The following is a 20,397-nucleotide window of genomic DNA, read 5'->3' as shown; positions in this document are numbered from 1 at the left end:
CATGCCATGACAGATTAACATTACCAATATGAAAGAATCTGATGATCCTTAACTTCTTTTGAGTAGTATATTAACCTCTTGTAACTATGTAGTACAGATCAGATCTGTGCAGAACAATAGTGCATCTAAGTTGATAGCATCATCTATTCATACTAAGTATTGCGTGCAACTCAATTTGTGTTTATCTTATATCGACAATTATCTGTTTTGGGATAATTAATTGTCAGTTCTCTAAGCCTCACTGGTCATACAGAGCGTCATCCCCAGCCACAAGACGGGATATGTTCTCATGACGCAAAATGTCCCTTCAGGTAATTACTGTGAATCGATTATTTAACCATCGACTGGCTTAAAGCTTTTAAGATCCTTGTCTTCTATCGCGAATTGCCAAGGCGTGTGTGGAAACATTAAAGTACTGTTTCCATAGCAACAGCACGGATATGGTTTTCCCAAATGGTTCTCAATTTTGTGATTTCATGATTTATTAAAAGCCAAACTGCGTGAAATTAAAAAAATCCTATATGACTTTAGTAAAGGCGACCTTGAAATCTAGATCAATGTTCTCAAAGAACTGAGATTGATTTCTTTGAATCAGGTGAACAGGTACAGCCAAGACTTTTCAGCAGATTAGGAGATCATTGTGAAAGTGAACTCTTCACACATCAGACCCGTGAAGATCCGGGGTGGAATAGGTCTTTAGCAACCCATGCTTGTCGTAAATGACGACTTTGCTCGTCTTAAGAGGCGACTAACGGGATCGGGTGGTCAGGCTCTCTGACTTGATTGATGCATGTCATCGCATCATTTCGTGGATAGATGCTCATGATGTCAATCACTGACTTGTTTGGTCCAGACTCGCTGAGATACAGACCGCCGTCACATAGCTGGAATATTGATGAGTTAAACAACAATCAAACAAACATAAACTGATACTATCCATTTACATATTTTGATATTGTTGTGAAACTTTATTTACAAATCACATCTAGAAATTCAGAAATAATTGGATAATTATTGAGGTAGGGGAATGTATGAGTAAGTAGGCTACTGTGTGAGCGTCTTCTGGGATGTATAGTGATATAGTCACGTAGAATTGGTGGAGGTCAATACCAACATAGGAAGATGATGGGAATTATTAAGCAGCGTTTGGTGTGAGCGCTTGATGTCTACCTTTTACACATATGTTGTCTCCTCAGGTATTTAAATGCAAACTTTTTATCACACCATGAATATATTAATGTAGTCGTACCTACTTTGACATAAACAATTTTACACATACATTGTGTACAGAATGCCACCCCCCCTTCTCCTTACACACGCACGCGTGCACACACACAATGTGGGAAATATAGATTTCTGTGATTTCTGTAGTTGCTCTCCGTTCATGATATACCTTCAACACTACCATAGTCCCGACGCACGCCTCCTCTCATCCAGATAATTCCAAATCAAATATGGCCGCCGGTGACATTTTCCAGGTTGAGCAGGTGATGAGCATTGATTGGGGAGGTATCGATTCGTCCTCTTTTAGTAGAGAGCGTCGCGTAAGCACAGAAATAGTGGTACTGTCGACTGGCAACAAGGCAGGGAAATACTTTGTTCGTCACGGGATGGGTACGATTAGGCTTCAAAGAAAGGACCTCCTTACAAAACGTTGTGCATTGTGGGTAGGCATTTTGAGATTACGCGTGATTATACGAGAGTGTGTGGAAATAATGGTGTTCTCGCTTAGATGGAATGATAACCCTTTGATGTTTGGCAATTGTTCTGGGTCTGTGAATGCCTCGGATTAACTTCTGTGGCTCCCAAATGGAGGTAGGTTGTAGTTTTAGTTAATAAGGCCAGGCGTCATTGTGGACAGTTGATGTATACGAACGTTACGTTACAAATACATAAGTTCAAACCGAGATTGTCATCATCATCCAAGCTAATATCATGTGGGAGTTTTCGGCCTCTTTTAACAATAACCGAGCCGTATCACGACAGGGAACACAATAAATGAGCCTCGGTCACTGCACCACTACTGAAAATCGATCCCGGTCTCCGACGTTACGAGCGAACGCTTTAACCAACATGCCACTCTATAGCCCAAACTATAATTTTGTAGAACACCAAAATGATGCCAGGAAAACGTAATATTTTCACATACATAAATCATTCAAAGCTGTACATTCTTTATCATATTTTTTCAAAAGGTCGTGATCTAAAATGTGTAGGGTGTATGGTTTTGGAACCTTTATTTAACTCCAGTAGGTTGTAATTACATAGTGTTTGCTTTATGTGACGTTCTGCCTGTGACATAAGACGCGAAGCGTTCTTTTACCTGGGTGCCATCAAGCTATCTGACGGGTAATTAACAGGTAAATGTGTACCCTGCATGCCCTCGGCGTTTGGGTAATCGCCCCATTTACCTGCAAGGTTTTGTTGAAGCGGGTTCAGCTGGGTGCTTGAGTCCCCTGTCAATGGCGCTGAGAGAAGAGATCACTCATAAAGTTCTCCACAATAGCACACCTTCGATAAATACGCAAATAAACTTTGGAATTTTGTTGTGGTAATGGCCCTTATAGGGATTACGTTGAGTTTAAGTATACGAATTTTGTACATACTTTCTGCCGGAGAAGGGACCTTTCTCGTAAAATTAGTTTCCAGGGCAAACACGTTCTGTATTAACGGATTTCCAGTCAGATGAGCTGTCACTACCAACGCACGTGCATGTACACGGTGAAGCAGGGGATTATATTGGCTTCTTAGGAGGTATGAACGCTATTTTGTGATCATAAATTATACGGCACGTGTCATGTTTATGCATCATATTATTTTTAATGGATCAGATTATTTATTGTGGATATATTGATTGGAAGCGGTGGATATGAATTGTGAAAACATAATCATCTGTTCAGGCCGTGTATGCTGGAAGTCCATGATCGCAGTCACTGATTCGATTTTGCGTGAAATTATTAGGTCATTTCTGATTTAGTGATGGTCTTTTAAGGAAATGTTTGATTTATATGACCAAATTGTATTAAATGACTATTAGAATAATAGAGCGCGGTTTTCGCACTGTGGGTGATTGTATAACAATTATCGACACCGTCTAGAGACCTATTAAATCCGTAATCACTATGGTTTTAAGTGAATGATGAAGTGAGTGGTTTTACGACGCTTTAAGCAATAATCCAGCAACATCACGGCGGAAATGGGCTTCCCACATTGTACCAATGACGGGAATCGAACCCGGGTCTTCGATGTGACGAGCGAAAGCTTTAACCATTAGACTACTATGGGTTTAAGAGGATAAAGTGTGTAAATATAAATATGATGAAAACGTAAAAAATATGAATAAAGTGAACTAATTGTAAATCTTGTTTTGAAAACGATCACAATACATACAGAAAGGAGACACTGTGACATAATTAAGCCCTTTCATCTGACAGTGAGCGTGAGTTTTCAGAACAATGTGTGTTTTCGCCGGTATGATCCTGTTCACGTCATTGTCTAGACGCTGTCTACACTGCTGTGATGATGTACTAACTACTATCGTCAGTAGGCAATAAATTACATTTACAGGTAAATGGCTCATTAACAAATAGGTTATTAGGCAGGTGAAATATAGAAACGACTTTACGGTAGGTATGTTGGTATAACCTATGACCTCGAGATCTGTGTTGTTTGTCAACAACGTGGGGAGGACGTGGTTGAGGGTAGTTGTGCCACAAGACTGCCAGGTAGCGCTCTATATCTCATATACTCAAGGCTAAAATAACTGTGACTTTGTAGATTGATATAGTTAATTGGTATTTGATGATATTGACCATGTGATCAATTAATAACTGTACAGAACAAAGCTCCGTCATGTCAGCCAGGGTAACTTTTGTGCCGTTTTGAAGGGCATTGGGGGGAAAAAAGGTCAAATCCCAAAGTGTTTTGTTTTGTTTCCAATGCTGTATATTTCTAATGGGGAATGTTAGAACTAAGATGTCGCCATTATTTGTGCAATGAACACAAACATTGCAAGGGAGAATTTTAAATAGTTTGAGTTTAATCTAAGAACACAATTGAGAAAGTCTTCAATTGTCTCACTCACATAACTATGGTAAGAGGTATGCATTTGAAGCAGATACATTAATGTTATCATTTTCGGATATGTTTTTATAATGTTTTAAACCTGAATTACCTCAGTTTTTTTGTTTTCTGTTATATTAACATATTTATTTATTTGTCTTAATGAAGAAGTTATTGACATCTTGTTGAAGTATTTGTCGTGATTTACATCTGCACGTTTTCTTCAGAACGATCACCAGTACCAGGCGCTGAGACTGACCGCTCGCTGACCAGGTCGGAGGTGTTGGTCAACCTATACCGGTGTCTGTCCTTTCTCGCTGACCGGCAGGTGGACACCGCTGGACTAGACGCTGAAGGTAAGATGTAGTGATATATGGCTTTGTTTGTTTGTTTGTTGTTTAACGCCCCACTCAGCAATATTCCAGCTATATGACGGCGGTCTGTAAATAATCAAGTCTGGTCCAGACAAGCCAGTGATTGACATCATGAGCATCGATCCACGCAATTTGGATACGATGACATGCATCAACCAAGTCAGCAAGCCTGACCACCCGATGCCGTTAGTCGCCTCTTACGTCAACCATAGTCGCCTTTTACGGCAAGCATGGGTTGCGGAAGACCTATTCTACCCCGGATCGTCACGGGTGATATATAGGTACATGTACCTAGAGAACAAAGATTATGAAAGGGCCGTGAGCGATGGAGGAACGCCTCCATGGTCTAGTGGTAGAGCGTTTGCCCGGAGAGCGGAAGGTCGGGGGTTCGATCCCCGGCCCCATACCAAAAGTCGTTAAAAGATGGTACTTGTTGTTACCCTGCCTGGCGATTGGCTTTTGGGGGCTAGAACAAATACTGGTCGACTCGGGGTCAATATACTGTGTCTATGTGTGGTATTCATGTGGTCAAGTGTACTTCATATGTAACAGACATGTGAAGGACATTTCCACATTTACCCATAACTGACAAAAATGATGTCCGATGCAATTCCCAATTTTGACTTGAACCATATGTTCTCGTGTTTTTTCAGGTCAGAAATTGACTTGCCTTTGCATGTGTTTGTGACGGGTGCCATCGGTGAGGCAGGCTACGCTGACCTTTTCCCGAACACCTGGTATCATGACTATTTGAAAGTGATTCATAAACACATGGTCATAATATAGTCGGAATCGTACAATCGCACTCCTACCATTCGACGGCGACCTGTAAACCAACCAGACAATGAATCAGAAACTCATGCGTTTCTGTGTACTTTTTTCGCAAATTAAACTGACAAATAATGCTTTAACTGTATACTGTTCAAAGCGGCTTAAAACCCGCGGAGATTTGGCTTCGAGTTGTTAGTGAGTTAGTTTCATCCCCACTATGTATACAGTATTTCAGTTTTATCACGGCGTGTTGGAGGAAAGCTGAAGTGATGCAGGTCTTAGACGTTTACCACTTTGATGAAACCCACGAGCACGGGTATGGTGCTGACAAAACTAGAAACATAATCAGGGCGAACCGGGATTCGAACTCACGATCATAGGTTTCTGGTGTCCCCAAGGAACACAACTCTGCTCAGCAAACAATTGCGCCTTAGGTGATTGGACCACCAGTGCCCCCGTGTTCAATGGACATACACACTTTTTCATTTACAGATATCTTTTTGTGTTTCAGATTTAGCAAATGGGGACTTAAGATCGACGCTTGTGTTACTGGGTAACATTAGAAAGAATTATGATGTGAGTACACGGTTGCAAATATACCCATTTCAATAATTGAAGCTTGAACTTGGCAAGTTTCAATAATCATTTATGTAAGGAAAATAACTAAATAAAACATTATGTTTTTCAAAATGCGTTTCCTTGGAGTTACAAATACAGGAACGTCTTCCCCCGAGAGAATGCATGGCTAATGGTGGCATGTGTTATATGTACTATGGTAATGGGAGAAAGAAAGGATTCGAAGTTATGTTGATGCCATTCGCAAAAAAATATGGCAAACTATCTTTTCATCTATCGAGAACACTTTTATCATAAGCATTTTTACTAAAAATACAATTAAACAAACTTCTCAAAGGTTGGGATGTGTACATATACTCAGAGTCATTATTAAAGGGTCACCAAGGTATTTTGGGTGTCAAACATTGAACATACGCCAACTAAGCGTTAAGGTCTGAGTATGCTTACATGTGATTAAAAATTGTAGAACATGTCGTTTATGCATATGTCACACTGATTGGTTGATTTTATGAAACCGGAAAAATGGACAACGACTATTAAAAACACTGAAAAGTGCAACATCGAAGGTGATTGAAAAATCCACCCAAAACACACGCCCGAACGCAACCAGATGCTTTGCCCATGCACTTAAGTGACAATCATTGTGGGTGTATAATGGTTCACTCCAGATGCAACTGAACTGCACTCTTGGAAGTTGAAAATGCGACGTTTTTGAATACTTGTATCTCATATCGGCGTGACCCGTCAATAATGACCCTTTTAACGAACTCAAAGGGAGCTGTAATCATAGTTCGTTATAACCGTAGTTCGTTATAAGCATGTATACAGTATATATACAGCAAATTGCCGGGACCAAAAAAGACAGTTCGTTATATCCGTCAGTACGTTATAAGCGTAGTTTTACTGTAGGTATTTGTTTATCCGATTTTTGCCCCGATTAGGATAATTTCACTGTGGGAACACTGAGCCTAGCAATGACCCCTGTATAGTATTACGGTGTTTTATGATAGTTATATATGTGTATTCTCTTCCAGAGTGGGTACGGGACCCGATCCGAGGGAGACGGAGGGTTGAGTTCCCCGAATCAGGAGTCTGACAACGCCCCCTGGCTCAACATGCCGGGGAGGCTGACAGTCGAGGGGGGACAGAGTCGAGGGCCACCCCCACCCATTAAAAAAGGTAAGACGGGGCATTCTGTTTATGAATAATATGGAGCTTTTTGTGGACAGCTGGTATGGACTTTATTTTGTGCTGCTAATACTGTTCAAACCGCAAAGGAAAGGTCACTTCATGAAACTAAAGTTTCCTATTGAAATATAAATGCCTGGCTATATGACGACTGCATGCTCACCAGACTGCACAAATGGTTGCAATGCTTTTAATATCCTCGTTAGAACCAACCACAGATTACAGCCAAGATACCAGGTCACCAATAGCATACAGTCGTTGTGAAGCCTGGTTTCTCTGATTCTACGAAATTCTTGGCATGACGTCAGTGTAGATACAAGAATGTTGGATCCACGTTTTGGGGTGACGTTTATCAGAAAAGGCTTAAGGAAACGAAAGTGCATTTGGATTTTATGGAAAGCATTCGGGACTTTGTACCATGGTCGTTTGTTAAGCTGCGTTTTGGCGACCCATTATATCCATATTTGTGTCACTTGTTTGCCGTTAACATCAAATTGGAATACAGGCTAATTTCAAAAACGAGAAACATAAATAATGCATTGATATTTAAATGGGGAAACTTTCATGAAGTATTTTCATGAAGTGACGTTTCTTTTGCGGTTCAGTATACTTTCATGTTCAAATTGATATCCTTCACTACTATTTCAGACAAGCCCCTCCCCCCACAGCGGAGGTCAGCGTTCGGCGTCCCCGTCCCTGCAGCAGGCATCCCGGGGATGATAGGAAGAGAGGAGGGCGAGCCACGCCCGGTCACAGCTCACAATATAGTTGTAAGTTTCAGAACTAAACATATCAATTGTTTGATGGGCATTTCTTAGAAGTTGACGGAAGACAAACAAGACTGACAACGGTATAAGGATCTATACCGCTATCGCTACCACAGCATCATAATGAAATCGTAATCCATAAACTAAAATGTTTGTCTTCTTTGAAATATGTCAAGTGCGAAATTCGCAATAGCTGGAAGCGATCGTAAAATCTCTAACACATCTAAATGTGTTGGTTCAGACCACCGTTTTAGATTTTTTTCAAAATTATCTGTCAGTGTTCAATCTGATTAATAATATAATACGTTTGTTTCCGCAATCAAAACGTATAGCTTTAGGATCATGAGTGGTACGTTCTCTCACTATAAAGACAGACCGCCTCCGTGGTCTAGTGGTAGAGCGTCCGCACGGAGAGCGGAAGGTACGGAGTTCGTTCCCCGGCCGCGTCATACCAAAAGACGTTAAAAGATGGTACTTGTTGTTACCCTGTCTGGCTCTCGGCATTAAGGGGCTAAAACAAGGACTGGTCGGCTCGGAGTCAGTATACTGTGTCTGAGTGGGGTATTCATGTTAAACTGCGGCATGGTATCTCAGTGAGCTAGCACTATAAATCGGCATCAGTCTAGTACAGACTAGTACAAGCAGCCACACAAACACACACAGGTTCATGCACGTCGCTATATAAGTGCAATAATCTTGGACGCGACGTTAAACCCCATTTCACCTCACCTCACTATAATGACACGAATTTTATTCCCCAAACTTGTGAGTCTTATAATTCATTTTCAGGGATAATTGGTCATATTGTTTTAAATCAATCTTTTCAATGTAGATAAGAGATCGAATATAACCTGGAGCTTAAAGTGGAGCCTTGCGATAGAGAGTTCTCTGATTAGGCAAAGGTAGCGTCGAGACAAACATACTTCGAGATAACAACATTGTTTAAGTATGTTACGTTTTGAGAATCATACTATCTCCTCTCACTATAACGTGGAGCAAGTAGCTCGATTATACTGAACAGATGTAAGACACTGCCGCACTATGACTTTTTCAGTCGACGACGGAGTTGAGCAGCAATGGTGTGTCACAGTTCGGTGTGGAGGAGAGACGGCAATTCATGTCTGGCAACCCCTTCCTCCCCACATCGAGGGGGCAGGGACATGCCAACTGGGAGGGGGGTCGTGTGGGGCAGGACAGGCCCCCTCAAGCCGTCAGCGCGTGGAGCTCGGGTGGCCAATACAATGCACAGGTAGGCTTGTGACGTGAAGGAGCGGTGCTTTTATTGAATAGTGACATCGCATCGTAGGGATTGTACTTCCGCTTCTTTTAATTTCTTTTCACATTACATGAATACATAACCCTGAACATTTAAAGATAGAATGATGAATAATGAATACTATAGCGCCTAAATTAGATATAGTGATTCTTAGTGCAATAGTCGTCATCATCATCATCAACATCATCATCATCATCATCATCATCATCAGCAGCAGCAGCAGCAGCAGCAGCATCATCATTATTCTTCATCATCATCAGCATCAGCATCAGCATCAGCATTATTCTTCATCATCATCATCATCACTGTTGTTATAAACATTAGAATTATCTGATTAAATCTTGTCATTGCAGCCCCCAAGTCACTTTACCCCTCCCGTCAGTGTGGAGGATAGATTGAAAAATCTGATAGACAACAAACCTCATGCAGCTAGACCCGCTCCTCATGTACGTAATGTTTCTTTAATTAGACTCATCTAAAGCTTCATGAAAATAAAATTTCTGGTCTATGTTGTAATGTTTTAATCTATATGTTTTATTCTAATGGTACTTGTGAATCCCCTTTTCGGATCATTTTGACAAGTTGCGCTGTTCCGTTGATGCCTTGGGGTGGTTTTGATGACTGGTGTCAGACATGTCAGTCCGTTGAATACAAATTCAGTGGATGCGTGAAGACCTGGGTTAGAATAGGTCTTCAGCAACCCATACTCGATTATTTATAGACCGCCGTCATATAGCTGGAATATTGCTGAGTGCGGCGTTAAACAAACAAATTCAGTGAGCATCGATATCTTCCTTCTCGTATGAGGATGCATTACTTATTTATGAAGTGCCACTTCACACATCAATAGTCCCACTTCTGGAGGACGAAGATCACTGTGTTATATTTCTCCACAGCATGAAGAGGGTGAGTTGCTAGTGCCTCCAGCCCCCTCACCCCGGGGATACGACGAGACCGTCAACAGCGGGTACTACCGGGGATCCTATCCAGGGCCGGGGCCCAACCCCCCAGGCTACAGCCACCCTGGTCAGGGCAGGCTCCATGGTCAGAGTGTGGGTTATGTGGTCAGTATATTATTTGATGTCTCAAACCGAACCTTCTTACCTTAAACAATTACATAACATGAGTCTCAATCCGGAAGTTAGGAGTGAGTGAGTATAATCTTTACGCTGCTATTAGCAATAGTCCAGCAAATATCACGACGAAAATGGGCTTCACACATTGTACCCATGTGGGTAATCGAACCCGGATTTTCGGCGTGATGAGCGAACGCTTTAACCACTAGGCTACCTCACCGCCCTCGGAACTTAGGAGTATCTGTCCGGAGTGCGGAAGGTACGGGGTTCGAACTCCCGGCAGCGTCATACCAAAATACGTTTAAAGATGGTACTTGTTGTTACCCTGCTTAGGGCTCGGCATTAAGGGGCTAAAACAAGGACTGGTCGGCTCGGAGTCAGTGCACTGTTTCTGAGTGGGGAACCCATTTTAAAATACGGCATGGTATCTCAGTGGGCTGGCACTATAAAATCTGCATTAGTCCGGACTAGTACAAGCAGCCACCCTCACGTACATGCACGTCGCTGTATAAGTGCAATGATCTTGAACGCGATGTTAATTCCATTTCACCTCACCTCACCTCACCTCACCTCAACTCAGGATCTGCTGATTGCCAGCACTGTACTCGCGCGAGTCTCACCCACACGGTAAACTTGCATGACCAAATTCATTCTCCCAAATTAAGCTGATGTGCTGTGATATAACTGAAATACGGTTCAAACCTACGATAAACCCAACTCATATGTACTAACTTTTCAAAGCAGACAGTGCTTCAGCACTAACAGCATCGATTACAGTCGAAAGCTATAGCGATATTGCAAATTAGATTTCCAAAACTTCCAATGCAGCCTTCCAAACCTTCTGAGAGACGGCTTGGTTCCCGGGTAGACAGCATCATCGACAACAGCAAGGCCAAACTACCCCCTCCCTACCCCAAGCCCACCCCGTCTCCCCGCCAGCAGTTTGAGAACCCAGCCTTCACCCCAGACGAGCAACCTGTCAAACAAGGGTAAGTTCAGCTGGGAACACCTCACTGTGCCCTCACCTATTGTTATAGGGTGCAGGTGTAGTCAGCCGTTCAGGTATATTTGTGATGCAGCCTTCAGCCCTTCATACAGTGTACGGATCAGAATTGGCCAAAGTGTATTTCTTTGTTCGTTGTTTAACGCCGGAAGATCCGGGGAAGAATAGGTCTTCAGTGACCCATGCTTGCTGTAAAAGGCGACTGACTATTCGTGCCGTAAGAGGCGACTAACGGGATTGGGTGGTCTGGATCGCTGACTGGTTGATCCATATCCTCGTATCCCAATTGCGTAGATCGATGCTCATGATGTCAATCACTGGATTGTCTGGCCCAGACAATTTTCCATGTTTGTGGAGGCGGTCTGTAGACCAGACAGTAGAGTGATTGCCATCATTAGAATTGATCTGCGCAATTGGGATTCATGACATGCATCAACCAAGTCAGGGAGCCTGGCCACCCGATCCCGTTAGTCACCGCTTACAAGCATGGTTTGCTGGAGACCACTTCTACCCCGGATCTTCACGGGGCTTATGTTATGGGGAGAGGAGGCAAGACATCACGGGGCATAGTCCAAGTACCCCAAGCTTGCCCTAAAGTGCGGATCAGAGGTTCGAGTCCCGTGTTTTTCATGATTGATCATGTGGGTCATAGCTCATGTGTTTATGGAACTAGGTTCGAATCTAGGCAAGCCATGTGTATCTAGTGTGTTGCTGCCCAAGGCGTCAAACACCATTCATTCACTCACCCATTGTGGCAAAACGTATAGGCGAATACGTACATCACAACGTCTCGTTGATGGGAACATTGTGTCCTGAAAGTCTGCCATGTTGAGACCACTGCATTCCTATATCTACTGGACACGGCTGTTCTATGTGTAAAGGAGCGGGTGCAATATGGAGACCACATGACATAAATGATTTATATTCTTAGGCTGGTTGTTGTCAAGGGTTTCGTTTCTATTGGTTGTATAACGCCACACTCAGCAATATTCCAGCGATATGATAGCGGCCTGTAAAATCCCGACCAGGTAGTCCAATGACTGATATCATGAACAACAATCTACGCCGTCGGGGTACGATGACACGCTATCAACCAAGTCACTAAGCCTGTCCGCTCGCCTCTTTCAACATATATTTTGAGGGCCTTTTCAGTTCAGTGCGTGTAATTCAAACTCAAGATACCATCTGACCATCGACAAAGCGATCTTTACTCTCAGAAGCCAATTGGTAAAGATGGACGTACAATTTTGTAGAGATACGTTTCTTCCTGTTTTTCGCCATCGGGCCGGCATGGTTAGAATACTAGCTATATTTTAGGATACAAGGAGTAATATGCTAAAAGTCCAGTCTTTCCCTGACCAGTGTGTCCAGTGCCCGTCCAGTTAAAGTCGGAGGGGATGACCTACGTTCTGCCTGGAACCGACTGTATGGCGCGCCCGAGTGGAGACCCGCAAGCAACCAGCCCTCGTCACAGAACCCGGCCACCTCCTACTACGTGAGTACTATAGTCCGGATGGTAATTTAAGGTACCGACGTTTACTACAATATCTGAAAAACTACTGGACCTACTCCAGTCAAAGTTGGTATGAGATTATTGAACAGTCATGTAAAACTGTATATTACATTTAAAGACAATCGGTGCATGAATAAAAAATCTGTCTATTTAGCTATCACGATATTTCATCAACAACCAGACCTGTTCGTCACGGGTGGAACGAGCATTCATTGAAACAGCCATCTGCATAATGCTACCCCTGCGTCACAGGGCCATATGACACAGTTGAACCAATCAACTAAACTCGAAAGGTTGCACGGGAATCACGCACGCACGAATACGGTGTTAGCGTTGGGCGTCTCAACGTGCGTGATTCCCGTGCACCCTTTCGAGTTAAGTTAGCTTCCAGGCTATAGCCCTGTCAACATTACCTGTGCCGTTCTCGGTTATCTGGTCTCTCATGTCTATAGTGAGTGAGTATAGTTTTACGCCGTTTTAGCAATATTCCAGTAATATCTCATCGTATTTTATCTATAGTGTCTCCTTGACACATACCCTTGATACATTCTCTACTTGAAGACACAGCTCACCTCTGATGTCACAATTTATCTCGCATATGATTGGATTGTGTTATTCGAATCACTGTTAAAGATATGTATTGCATTTAAGGCCTCTGGCCTATACACAAATGCGTTACATATTTTATTTGACCGCCTCCGTGGTCTAGTGGTAGAGCATCCGCCCGGACAGCGAAAGGTCCGGGGTTTGATCCCCGGTCGCGTCATACCAAAAGACGTTAAAAGATGGTACTTGTTGTTACCCTGTCTGGCGCTCGGCATTAAGGAGCTAAAACAAGGCCTGGTCGGCTCGGAGTCAGTATACTGTGTCTGAGTGGGTATTCATGTTAAACTGCGGCATGGTATCTCAGTGGGCAAGCACTATAAATCGGCATCAGTCCGGACTAATACAAGCAGCCACACAAACACATACACGTACATGCACGTCGCTATATAAGTGCAATAATCTTGGACGCGACGTTAAACCCAATTTCACCTCACCTCACATATTTTATTTTGTTACATATTCGGATATATCTTTATTTTTAACAATTCGTTTTAAAGAGAAATAACATGTTTGTCATATAAAGCCAGTTTAAATATGACAACATAATCTTTTGAAGTAAGAAAATAAATAAAATTAGGTACAGGATAACTTGACGGATAGGATTCTGGTATAACATTATTTCTCAGATCACAATAATGAGGACGTACAAAAGGAAACTGGATTTCATTTTCTATAGCTGAATAGCAAAATGGGTATAAACTCTGCGATTTTTGGTGAACAAGTTTCTTCCTACATTTGTCAAGAGATCTAACAGAGTTAATCAAACGGGTATGGAGCTGATAAACCTAGAAACATAATCGGGGTGACCCGGGATTCGAACCCACGATCATAGTTTTCTGGCGTGCCCAGTGGATCCTTGAGGGATCCTTGTTGGATCTGTGATAGAGGTCATCTTATAAAAAAATCAAACATCGTCCGAAAATGCATTTTGATGATATACCCTCGTCTGTATATCTGATTGTATTTAGATGACTAACTTACGTTCTTTTTACTGTATTCAGGGTGTATTCACAATGGGACCAACGCAAAAAGAAAAGCAACAGGAACATCATCAACAACAGCAATATCAACAGCAACAACAGCAGCAACAACATCAGGAACATCAGCATAAACAACGAAAGTCAAGTCTGGACCAGTTGAGTACCACCGTCAGAATAAGCCCTACAGGTCAAAGTTCAAGTACTCAAGGTCAACAATCAGGGTCAAATTCAAGCTCCTTTTCGGGAAAGAACACGGGCTTCAGCACGTTCAAGCCAGAAGACGATGACGATGACAACGCCGATGAAGTAAGAGACGACACCGTTGACAGCAACCGGGACGCCTTGTCCGAACAGGCACTGGGACCCTCTGCCAAATATCCCGACCAACCCGGAAGTCGTCCTTCAAGTGCCAAACAAGGTCAAGGGTCGTCAAGCAATAGGCAGACGACTGACAGCCGCCATGACCAGGACATTGCTAGGTCTTTAGAGCAGAGGCTTTCTGTGCAAAGGATTGGTGACAGTGAAAAAAATAATGTTTTTTCCAGATTAAATCAGGTACAAAATAAAAATGATGAAAAAAGTGTGTTTTCTAGGACTAATCATGTGCAAAATAGACTACCGCCGGAAATATCCCCTAGGACTAATATTCCTGCTCAAAGACATTCTCAAGCCGAGCCCCACACCCAGCATAAAGTTCATCCTTCAAGACTCTCAGAAACAAACACGTCTCCGCATGTGAACCACGGTTTTGTTGATAGCGACGATGAAAGTGGTCAGTATCACATAGGAGCTGCAGAGAGTATATTTGACTATGCAAGTGAGTCTTCTTCCCGCTCTGTGACCCCGCCCCTTCCTCCCCTGTCCCCCGACTCAACCCCAAGGGGAGGACCAGAGCCCCTCTCTAAGTACAGTCGATCTTACAGCGCCAGTAACGTGTCCCCACCGAAGACGCCTGACCTCCTCTCGTCCACAGCAAGGCCCGGGTCGGTCTTCGACAAGCGAGACCTCAGGGCCTCGAGTAGCCAGATCGACATGGCCGGCATCAGTAGACACAGCAAGAAGACACCCAGGGTGAACCCAACACCCAGACAACACCACAGAACAAGGACCAATCTTACTCGAGGTGAGAGTCTCTATTTAACTGACGATGAAAAATTAGTATAAAGCCAGGTTTGATGGTAGCTAAACGGGAAACAAACACGGAATGGTTATTCCATGGTGATGGAGTTTATACAGGTATCACGGTTGGTTTTTTAATCTTAAATTTGAAGTTTTCAGCCTAGTAACGTTTTGATAGCGTTTATAATTGTTTGTTCAAATCCAATTTACAAATGTGGTTAAAAGCGTTCGCTCGTCACGCCGAAGACCCGGGTTCGATTCCCGACGTCGGTTCAATGTGTGAGTGAGGGAGTTGGGATTAACGCCGCTTTTAACAATAATCTAGTTATATCACGGCGTGTCAGCTTAATATGGGAGGTTCCATTCCCGACATGGGTACAATGTGTGAAGCCCATTTCTGGTGTCCCCCGCCGTCATATTGTTGGAATATTGCTAAAAGCGGCGTAAAACCATACTCACACACTCACTCTTTTTGCCCGGCAATTTACTTCAACTAGAATTTATAGTGGATTAAGATATAATGTCATAACCTTTTATTAAAAAGTAGGGGGCACGGGTGGCCCAGTCGTCTAAGGCGCCGCGATTCGCTGTGCAGAGTTTCGTCCCTTGGGCACGCCAGAAACCTATGATGGTGGGTTCGAATCCCGGTTCGCCCCAATTATGTTTCTATGTTTGTCAGCACCATACCCGTGCTCGTGGGTTTCCCCGAAGTGGTAAACGTCTGAGACCTGCATCATTTCGGTCTTTCCTCCCACCTTAAGCTGACACGCCTCGATATAACTGGAATATTGTTAAAAGCGGCGTAAAACCCAACTCACTCACTCACTTATCAAAAAGTATCAAAATTTAGTGTAAATTTCATATACCATTTAAATGTTAATCATTTTGCACTGTTATATATTTCCCTAAAGTTGTGGTTTAGTTCCATTCAAACTTCTTTCATTGTGAAGATCAACGGAGCCCCATACTTGCTCAAAAGTTGTTTGATCAGACTAATAATAAGCATTCATTGGACTGTTGCTGACTTGAGGTGACTGATCTCTCACTGACCCAAATAAGACGAACAAGATCACATCACAATAAGAATAAAATAAGGATTGGCATTACATTCTCTTCACGACCTTCCACATTGGTCAGTTCAAGCACACAGTCTGGAGGACCTGCGAGAATCTGGCAACGAAAGCAACTTGTCCTTCGACGTGGAGAACACGATGTTGATGGTGGACCCAGAGAGCGAGCAGTTCACGGACACCGACAACATCTCCCCCAAGGACGCCCGGGCCCTCCGACAGAAGCTGCAGGGGCTGGAGTCCGTCTACCACCAGGTCCTCCGACAGGCCGGGGCAGACATCCCAAGGTCCTCCTTCAGGAGGAGGTGGAGTCTCGGGAGCTCCGACACCAGCTCCATCAACAGGGGGAAGCGCTTCCGGTCCAGCGCCTCGCACAGGAACTACTCCCGGGACATCAAGTAAGTGGTCGTACCTTGGGCTGGTGGCGGACGTATAATGACACTTGTGATTTGCATTTACGGACAATGTTCATTTTAATGGGGGTTTTTCTATCGCCAACTCAGTAATTCTAAATGTCCTTTAAGGACCTTGAATTTTCACATGTATTGTACAGTAAACTCAAAGGCACTAAAACTAGTTCGTTATAACTGTAGTTCGTCATAATCATTTCGATTGTCAGACATCTTGGATCAAGTCACGAGACCACATCATGTTACTCAATAAATAATAAAAGTGTGCACTGTATTGGACCGTGTTCAGTCATCCCATTGGGGGCACGGGTGGCCCAGTCGTCTAAGGCGCCGCGATTCGCTGTGCATAGTTGCGTCCCTTGGGCACGCCAGAAACCTATGATTGTGGGTTCGAATCCTGGTTCGCCCCGATTATGTTTGTAGGTTTGTCAGCACCATACCCGTGCTCGTGGGTTTCACCGAAGTGGTAAACGTCTAAGACCTGCATCATTTCGGGCTTTCCTCCCACATTAAGCTGACACGCCGCGATATGACTGGAATACTGTTAAAAGCGGCGTTAAACCCAACTCACTCACTCACTCACTCAGTCATCCCATTAATGACGTATCGCGATATGGCTGCAATATTGCCGATGCGATGTAAAATGTTAACTCACTCATTCATGACATATACATTACATAGGTAAATACACGTTATGAATATTTTTTCATACTGTTTCATTGACATACAGACACTAGAATTAAAATAGTCGATCTATAAAGCTTTCCGCTTGCGCGTTGTTTTCTGTATGATGTATTAGGGAACTATAAAAAATTTAAGTCATTGATTGTTAACGTTTATAGTTATGAAATTATAAAATATCGTTCAGTCCTCGTGCAAAGTAGGGCTCAACCCATGATACCGTTACATACGTATACAGAACAAATGCCGTCTCTGAGTAGACCCCGTGGCCGTAAGAGTTGACTTACATTAAATTAGGGATCGACCCGTGAAGATTCCGGAGTAGAATAGGTCTTCAGCAACCCATGCTTGCCGTAAAAGGTGACTATGCTTGTCGCAAGAGGCGACTAATGGGATCGGGTGCTCAGGCTCGCTGACTTGTTTGATACATGTGATCGATCCCAATTGCGTAGATCGATGCTCATGATGTCAGTCACAGGATTGTCTGGTCCATACTCGATTTACAGACCGCCGTCATATAGCTGGCATTTTGCTGAGTGTGGCGTTAAACAACAAACAAACAAACAAACAAACAACAAATTAGGGATTGGTGGTTGCAATGTACGTCTTGCCGAATGATGTCATCTTAATCCGTACCGTGTTGCTCATGCTATCGACCACTGGTTTGTGTGATCTGTTTACAGATTGTTGTGACCTGTTCATGGTATTTCTGATTGCATCGTAAAACAACATGCGTTATTACAATTCGTGAAAAAATGACCTTATAATTAAAAGATTTAGTAAAACGAAATAATATTTTATTATTATCATTTATGTACTTTACCGGGATATAAGAATGTGGTGTAAATTGGAAAGCCTACATCGAGACAAGCAAACACTTCGAGACAAGCATACACTTCGAGACAAGCATACACTTCGAGAAGCATACACTTCGAAACAAGCATAGTCTTCGAAACAAGCATACACTTCGAGACAAGCAGAGTAGACTCCTTGTGAACGTTAAGAATGTTTCCAGGGCCATCCAGCGACGCTTCCAGAAACTGGAATCCCATGTAGTAACGTTGGCGCGGAGTGTGGCGCACCTGTCGTCGGAGCTACGAAACCAGACGTCTATGACCCACGAGATGGAAACGGTTAAGAAGGAACTACGTGAACTTCGTCAACAGCAACATCTTCACAGCATCAACAACTCACCTTTCAACAACAACGTCAGCGATTTCGAGAGGTTCCGAGGGTGGATTCCATCACTCACGAACCCCAAACGTGTCAACAAGTTGACCAAGTAAGGTTCATTCCGACTACTGGATATTCTCGGGGTTGAATAGAAGTCTGTCCTCAAGACCCTAGAGAAAATATTTAAAAGTAAATCCAACATCAAGTCTAGAATAATTTTGACAAGTCTAGATCGTCTAAGCTCTGAAATCAAGGTGAGGTGAGGTAAAATGGGGTTTAACGTTACGTTTAAGACTGCACTTGCGACGTGCGTGCGTAACAGGCCGATTTTGTAGTGCTAGCCTACTGAGATACCATGCCGCTGTCTAACATGAATACCCTACTGAGACACAGTATACTGACTCCGAGCCCACAAGTCATTGTTTTAGCCCCTTAATGCTGAGCGTCAAGTAGGGTAACAACAAGTATCATCTTCATTAACGTCATTTGGTATGACGCGGCCGGGCATCGAACCCCGGACCTTCCGCTCTCCGGGCGGACCCTCTACCACTAGACCACGGAGGTGGTCTCTGAAATTATTTTTGTAGATATATATTTTGAAATAAGATAACTTTATTTCTGGGACTAAATGTCAGTCTAAGTTGAGAAGGGATGGTAGTAAATCAGAGTGGTTAAGCCTTCGCTTGTCACGCCAAGTACCGAGCTGTATTACCGACATTGTGTTCCCACGTCTGATATAGTGATGGAGGAGCACTCAATGTGTCGAAAGACCATGCACAGGAACTCACACAGGATTTATTAAAGTAAACCCATGCTCGTCGTAAGAGGCGACCGACGGGATCGGTTTGTCAGACTCGCTGACTTGGTTGATGCATGTCATCGCATCCCAATTGCGTAGATCGATGCCCATGACAATCACTGGATTGTCTGGTCCAGACTCGATTATTTACAGACCGCCGCCATGTAGCTGGAATATTGCTGAGTGCACAAACAAACAAACAAATTAAAAGTAAACACTGATTCAGTAATACAAATTTGATATGTAGAGTGGCATGAGCTAAATGGGGGTTTAGAGTGCAGCAACTCACTGTGTAGAGTGGCGTCCCATAGTCTTGCCAGGATCTGCTTATCAGGGGTTTGAATTCCACTTCCGCCCATATACTGATACGCAGTCACATTCGTGACCAAATCGTGTTATTCCGGGACAAGCCGAAAAGCGACTCGTGCCCCTCTCATGGCCCTTTTTGCGACCGGGTTCCGTCTTAGCGCAAACGGGCATGCCTAAAACAATTGTCAACTCGTTGCGTAATGCTTTACGCATTTTCCCCATATATTATTTATATTTTAGATGCAATTTAAAGCACATCGGGACGTGCAGAATTATACAGTATGATTGAATACATTAAACTGTGTCTTTGGTATATTTTTAGATGCAAGACATATGTAAAATCAAAAAATATTTCTGAGGGATTCTTTGACGAAGAACTTGAAATCATACGCGCATTCTGATTGGTTTGTCGTATTTTCGCACATAACATTCATCGATAGGGGAACGAGTCTTCTTGCAGGTTACGGAAAGGGGCGAGTATTGACGAATGACGCAGTCAGCCAGCGTTGTCCCCTGCTTATGTGTTACACCAAAGGGGTAAATTAGATGTTGCCTCTTGGAAAGGCCATTCACTTGCTAATTCTCGGGGCAGATATATCAACTATTGATACGATGTTCACATTGTGACGTGTTTACATATTTGA

General features: G+C 43.2%; 1 protein-coding gene across 1 annotated transcript in view; it reads left to right on the top strand.

Moving 5' to 3' along the window:
- LOC139442918 (uncharacterized) overlaps window positions 1-20,397 on the top strand; it is a 53,923-nt gene that overhangs the window by 28,178 nt on the left and 5,348 nt on the right. Inside the window, exons 3-14 of the mRNA XM_071223840.1 lie at window positions 4,290-4,418; window positions 5,719-5,783; window positions 6,818-6,962; window positions 7,620-7,741; window positions 8,793-8,987; window positions 9,368-9,460; window positions 9,911-10,078; window positions 10,919-11,079; window positions 12,456-12,588; window positions 14,214-15,315; window positions 16,449-16,779; window positions 18,488-18,754. Of these exons, the coding sequence (XP_071079941.1) occupies window positions 4,290-4,418; window positions 5,719-5,783; window positions 6,818-6,962; window positions 7,620-7,741; window positions 8,793-8,987; window positions 9,368-9,460; window positions 9,911-10,078; window positions 10,919-11,079; window positions 12,456-12,588; window positions 14,214-15,315; window positions 16,449-16,779; window positions 18,488-18,754 (2,911 nt within the window). The remainder of the gene's footprint in view (window positions 1-4,289; window positions 4,419-5,718; window positions 5,784-6,817; window positions 6,963-7,619; window positions 7,742-8,792; window positions 8,988-9,367; window positions 9,461-9,910; window positions 10,079-10,918; window positions 11,080-12,455; window positions 12,589-14,213; window positions 15,316-16,448; window positions 16,780-18,487; window positions 18,755-20,397) is intronic.

Source organism: Haliotis cracherodii, unplaced genomic scaffold, assembly GCF_022045235.1.
Source record: "Haliotis cracherodii isolate W230 unplaced genomic scaffold, xgHalCrac1.p SCAF_5, whole genome shotgun sequence".
Classification (NCBI taxonomy): Eukaryota; Metazoa; Mollusca; class Gastropoda; order Lepetellida; family Haliotidae; genus Haliotis; species Haliotis cracherodii.
The sequence above is the reverse complement of the archived record's forward strand: the minus strand, read 5'-3'. Positions and strand labels throughout refer to the sequence as shown.